At 47.2% G+C, this 5,424-nt stretch overlaps 1 protein-coding gene across 1 annotated transcript in view; it reads right to left on the reverse strand.

Moving 5' to 3' along the window:
* LOC109925095 overlaps positions 1–5,424 on the reverse strand; it is a 41,085-nt gene that overhangs the window by 16,958 nt on the left and 18,703 nt on the right. The window contains exon 5 of the mRNA XM_048599992.1: positions 4,065–4,205. Coding sequence (XP_048455949.1) covers positions 4,065–4,205 — 141 coding nt within the window. The remainder of the gene's footprint in view (positions 1–4,064; positions 4,206–5,424) is intronic.

Raw genomic sequence — 5,424 nt, forward strand, 5'->3', positions numbered from 1 at the left:
TGTACCCCACATTCACAGCTTCGGGTGCGCCTGTACCCCACAGTCACTGCCACAGATGTCAGCTCAGCCTTTGTGAGGGTGAACCCACAGGAAGTGACTGGCCCAGATGGAGTCTCGAACCAAGCACTCAGATCCTGCAGGGATCAGCTGGTTGGGGGGTAGTTGTAGACATCTATAACCTCTCCTTACTGGGGTGTGAGGTTCCCACCTGCTTCAGGAAGACCACCATCATCCTGGGCCAAAGTCAAATCAGGCAACGTACCTCAGTGACTACCATCCATTGGCTCTGACATCCATCATTAGGAAGTGCTTCGAGAGGTTACTCATCACTCACGTCAACTCCAGCCTCACAGGATCTGCTACAATTCACCTACTGTTGCAATAGATCCATGGCAGATACCATTGCCCTGGCCTTACATTCATCCCTGGAACATCTGGATATCAAGGACACCTACATCAGACTCCTACTTATTTACTTTAATTCCACTTTCAACACTATAATTCCAACAAAACTCATCTCCAAACTCCAAGACCTAGGACTCTGCTCCCCCACCTGCAACTGGATCCTGGACTTCCTGACCCACAGGCCACAATCAGTTATGGTAGGCGACAACACCTGCTCCACCATAATCCCTAAAACTGATTCCCTGCAAGCCTGTGTACTCAGCCCCCGCTATACTACTTATACACTCAGGGCTGTGCGGCCAAATTCAACGCCAACTCCATTTACAAATTTGCTGATGACACCACTGCAGTGGGATGGATCTCAAACAATGACGTGACAGAGTACAAGAAGGAGATAGACAGCTTCATGCCATGGTGTAAAGACAACAATCCCACAATGTCAGAAAAACGAAGGAGCTGGTCATCGACTTCAGGAAGCAGAGTGGAGGTCATGCCCCTGTCTGTCTCAATGGTGTTGAGGTGGAGGAAGTTGGGAGTTTCAACTTCCTAGGAGTAAATACCATCAATCTGTCCCGGTCCACCCACATCAATGCTACAGTGAAGAAAGCACATCAACGCCTCTACTTCCTCACGAGGCTAAGGAAATTTGGCATTTTCCACATGACTCTTCCCAACTTCTTAAGATGAACCATAGAAAACATCCTACCTGGATGCAGCACAGCTTGGTATGGCAACTGCTCCGCCCAAGACCGCAAGAAATTACAGAGAGTTGTGAACACAGCCCAATCCATCACACAAACCAACCTTCCTTCCTTTGACAGTGTCTATACTTCCCGCTGCCTCCGGAAAGCAGCCAACATAATCAAAAACCCCTCCCACCCCGGTTATACTCTCTTCCACCCTCTTCCATCGGGCAGAAGATACAAAAGTTTGAAAACACGTACCAACAGATTCAAGAACAGCTTCTTCCCTGTTGTTATCAGACCTTTGAATGGATCGCTCATATATTAGAATTGATCCTTCTTTGCACCCTCTCTGTAGCTGTAACACTACATTCTGCATAAATAAAAACCGAAAGAACTGCAGATGCTGTAAATCAGGAACAAAAGTTCTGAGGAAGAGTCACCGGACCCGAAACGTTAACTCTGACTTTGTTCTTCACAGATGCTACCTGCTGAGCTTTTCCAGCAACTTCTGTTCTATAACCCTGATGTGCTCATGTAAGGTATGATTTATCTAGATAGCGCACAAAACAACACTTTTCACTATATCTCAATACATGTGACAATAATAAATCAATTTATCCCTTCTCAATGTGCAGACTTGGAAATATATCGCCATTCCTTCAGTGATGCTGGGTCAAAATCCTGGAATTCCCTCCCAAAGGGCTTTGTGGTTCAATACCTACAGCACATGGACTGCAGCGGTTCAAGAAGGCAGCTCAGCCCCACCTTCTCAAGGGGCAACTAGGGACGGGTAATAAATGCTGGGCACAGCCAGTGACACCCATGTCCCGTTAGAGAATAAAAAGAGTCTTGGATAGTTGGCCCTGAGTTGGTTCCTGTACGAACTGGTCTAAAATTCCATCTTGTACTTGCTCCAAGGATTCATCCACCAAGGTATTAATTCAAATGTAGATTAGAAACAACCATGATTATTATAGCACCCTTGTTGCATGCATCTCTAATTTTTCTATTTAATGGCATTCCCTGCCTTTGCATTATTGTTTTAGGGACGTATAGACAACTCCCACTGATATTTTATGCTGCTTGTTGCTTCTTAGCTCCAGGGTAAGAGATTCCCTGCACCAATATCCTTTCTCAGTATTGCACTGATTTCATCTTTCGCTAACAATGCCAGCCGCACCTCCTTTTCCATTTTGTCTGTTCCTCCTGAAGATTGGTTATGCTGCAGCCATGTCTCTGTAATTATATCATATCATACCCATTTATAACTGTCCTAATTGTTAACTCATCTCCATCACTGAAGGTGCTCTGTGCGTTCAGACATCGTCTACAGTTGACATTTTATACTCATCATTTTTGTACCCCAGCCGTGTTGCTGCCAGACCTTGTTTTCTGTTTTCCACATCTGCTCTCTACGTTTCTTTCTTTCATTTCTATCTTTGCTTCCCTCACTCTTGTCTCCTGCCCCTGCAACCTGCAAACTGCTGTGAACAAACAGCGAGCACAAGCACCAGGCCAATTAAATCGCCACATAATATACTTGAATTCTCTTTAAAAACTTTTAAGTTGTTTGTTGTAAAGATATCAGCGATGGGGAGTAAAAGTTTGTTCAACTGACAGTCAGGAATTATTCAATGCAAAAATAAAGCAATTCCTGCTTTTCCAGTTGGTCGGGAAAGGTGGGGAATCAAATAAGAGGGCAGTTTGAGGCAGGGGATCTTCAAGGAGCACGTCCAATCAGAGCTGCCAACCCTCATCTCAGGATTCTTTCATCTGGTTCCAATCCAATCTGTTTGACCTGGTTTAAAAGCAAGATTTTGGCCATCTGTCCTAATGTCTCCTTTACGTGGCTCAGCTTCCATTGTGACTGATCAGGTCCTTGAGATTTTACATTTCAACATGTTAAAGGCGCTATACAAGTGTAAGTTTACATTGTTGATCCACTGTCACATGATCAAATCCACAGGTCTGAACCCAATGAGAGCTGGTAACCCTGGGCTACAGACTGGTTTAATGAATAGACTGTTAATGCAGCTCTGGCTGAACTGGAGCTTGTTTAAATATTAACTTGTGTTTCTCTCCTGTACAGGAACAAACAGACTGCATTCGGCTCACTGTCAGTTTCGAATCCATATAGGTAACATCTCAGCTGGAAACAAACTGACCAAGCCTGACCCTGGCCTTGACAGTGGATCTTACTGGCCTGGGGTCGGGAGCTGGCTGGAGCTCCCCATGTCCCACAAACAGCGAGGCGCAGGGGAAAGGTACTGAACTTTGACCCAAATCGTAATGCTCGAGTGAAGAGGGGCAGAATTCCCTGCTCAGAGGAATTGTCAGCACAGGGAGAGAACAGCTGGACACTGACCTTTCACCCTTGTCTCACCTGGTAGTGATACGGCTCCAAATCCATGGTCCTGGAGATGTTTGAGTGGGAGGAGACATGTTGAACTTTAACCTTCACTCACCTGACTCCAGTGAAGTCATCACTCCCTTATCCGTAGGGATGAGAGTTGGGATCAGGGACTGGGGAGGGCGATGTTAGGGTAGAACAGGGGAATGATGGGGTGGCAGGGATTGGAGGGAGGTACAGGCGTGTGAGAAGGGGAGGGCTGGACAAATGACAGGAGTAGAGAGACAGTAAGGTGGTGGGAGGGAGAGAGGGTTGGGAAGAATTGGGAGTGGGCTGGATGGTGTTGGAACTGGGTGATGGGTGGAGAGACCAAGGGAGGCTAAATTGGGAATTTCGGGCAAGGATAATGGAGTGTGGTACTGCTGGGTGATGGACGGAGGTTTGGGGTGGAGAGGATTTCTGGGGGTGAACTGGGGGAGGGAAGCGGTGTGGGCCGGTTGACTGATTAAAGGCAACAGCATCAAAACATAGTCAATGAGCTTTTACAGCACAAAAAGAGGTTTGTTGGCCCATTGTGTCCCTGTAGACCATTAAACATCCATCTATGAGCCACAGTCTCTCACCTGTGACTGTAACAGATGCTCTTCCACATCCCGGTGCATCTCCTGGTCCCCAGCGCACTTTCCCAATGATTCCTGAACTGTGTCCAACCAAAACTCCAAAGCAGCAGCTCGGTCCTGGCACATATGGAGATCCTCCAGCAGCTGTGAGAACGGCAGAGGTTGGCGGGGGGGGGTGCAATGAGGAGAGCCGAGGGGGGACAGGACAATAGAGAAAGAGAGGTGAGGGTGAGCAAGGTGGAGGGCAAGAGGAAAGGGGAGAGGGGAAGGAAGGAAAGTGAAATGGTGAGGAATAGGAATGAGGGCATAGAGGGGGTGTTAGGTGGAGGAAAGAGAGTGAGACAGTAGGTATGAGAAGGTGGGAGGAGGGATGGGATGACAAGAGAAGGCAGGCAGAACATTGAGATAGGAAGTGAGAGAGGATGGAAAGAAAGGGGAGGGGTAGATATGGAAAGAGTGAGTGAGAAAGAGAAGGAGGAAGAGAGGGAGGGAGAAAAAGGGAGTGAGGGAGAGGATGAGATGGAGGGATTGAAGGGGGAGACAAGAGTCAGGGGATGGGAGAACAAAATGAGTGAGTGAAACTTACCCCCCACCCCTCACATAAACCTTCAGAGAGTTTACCTGATGCAGCTGATACCAGGTGAGGGGTTAGGGAGGGGGGTGCTGTGACAGGACCTGAAGCATAGTTGAGATGACGTGTCAGAGCTGGTTCGGAGATGGAGTGATGTGGGCTGGAGACGTTGTTGTGTTGAACAATGTTCAATCTGCTCCCTGGCCTGAACACTAGTTAAACAAGTCAGACTGTTCCTGTGTGGGCTCTGATCATGTTCAACTGTACAATATAAAATCCGCACAAACAAATTCTCCCTCCGTACTGCCCCGGGAAAAACCATTTCAATGTACTTTACAGCCACGTTTACAAGACTCTTATGGTGAAGGAATTAAACCTGGCAACTAATTTATAATACAACAGTAACCAGACTTACTAATATAGTTAATTAACGCATTGGATTAAAGATGCTGAAGACTCCACAGATTCCCAATCACCCCTCTGGGCTACGCAACTCAGGAAAATCCCAGGCTCCACTTACGGCCTGCACTGATCAAGTTAATCTTTGGCAGCAGTTGGGCAAGGCCAGTACCCTGCTAGGGAGGGGGCAGTAATACTGCTGGCAGGTGTGTGACTAAAGGAATGTATGTATGTGAGTATGACATGTGTACATCCATGTGCTTTTTGTGCAAATGCATAATGCATACTTACGTGTGCCTGGGTTTGGGTATGAGTATGTACCCGTTTGTGTCTGTGCGTGTGTGTGTATGTCTGTGTGTGTGTGTGTCTGTGCGTGTGTGTCTGTGTGTGTGT

The sequence above is a fragment of the Rhincodon typus genome, chromosome 8 (genome assembly GCF_021869965.1).
Source record: "Rhincodon typus isolate 14 chromosome 8, sRhiTyp1.1, whole genome shotgun sequence".
NCBI classification, from domain to species: Eukaryota; Metazoa; Chordata; class Chondrichthyes; order Orectolobiformes; family Rhincodontidae; genus Rhincodon; species Rhincodon typus.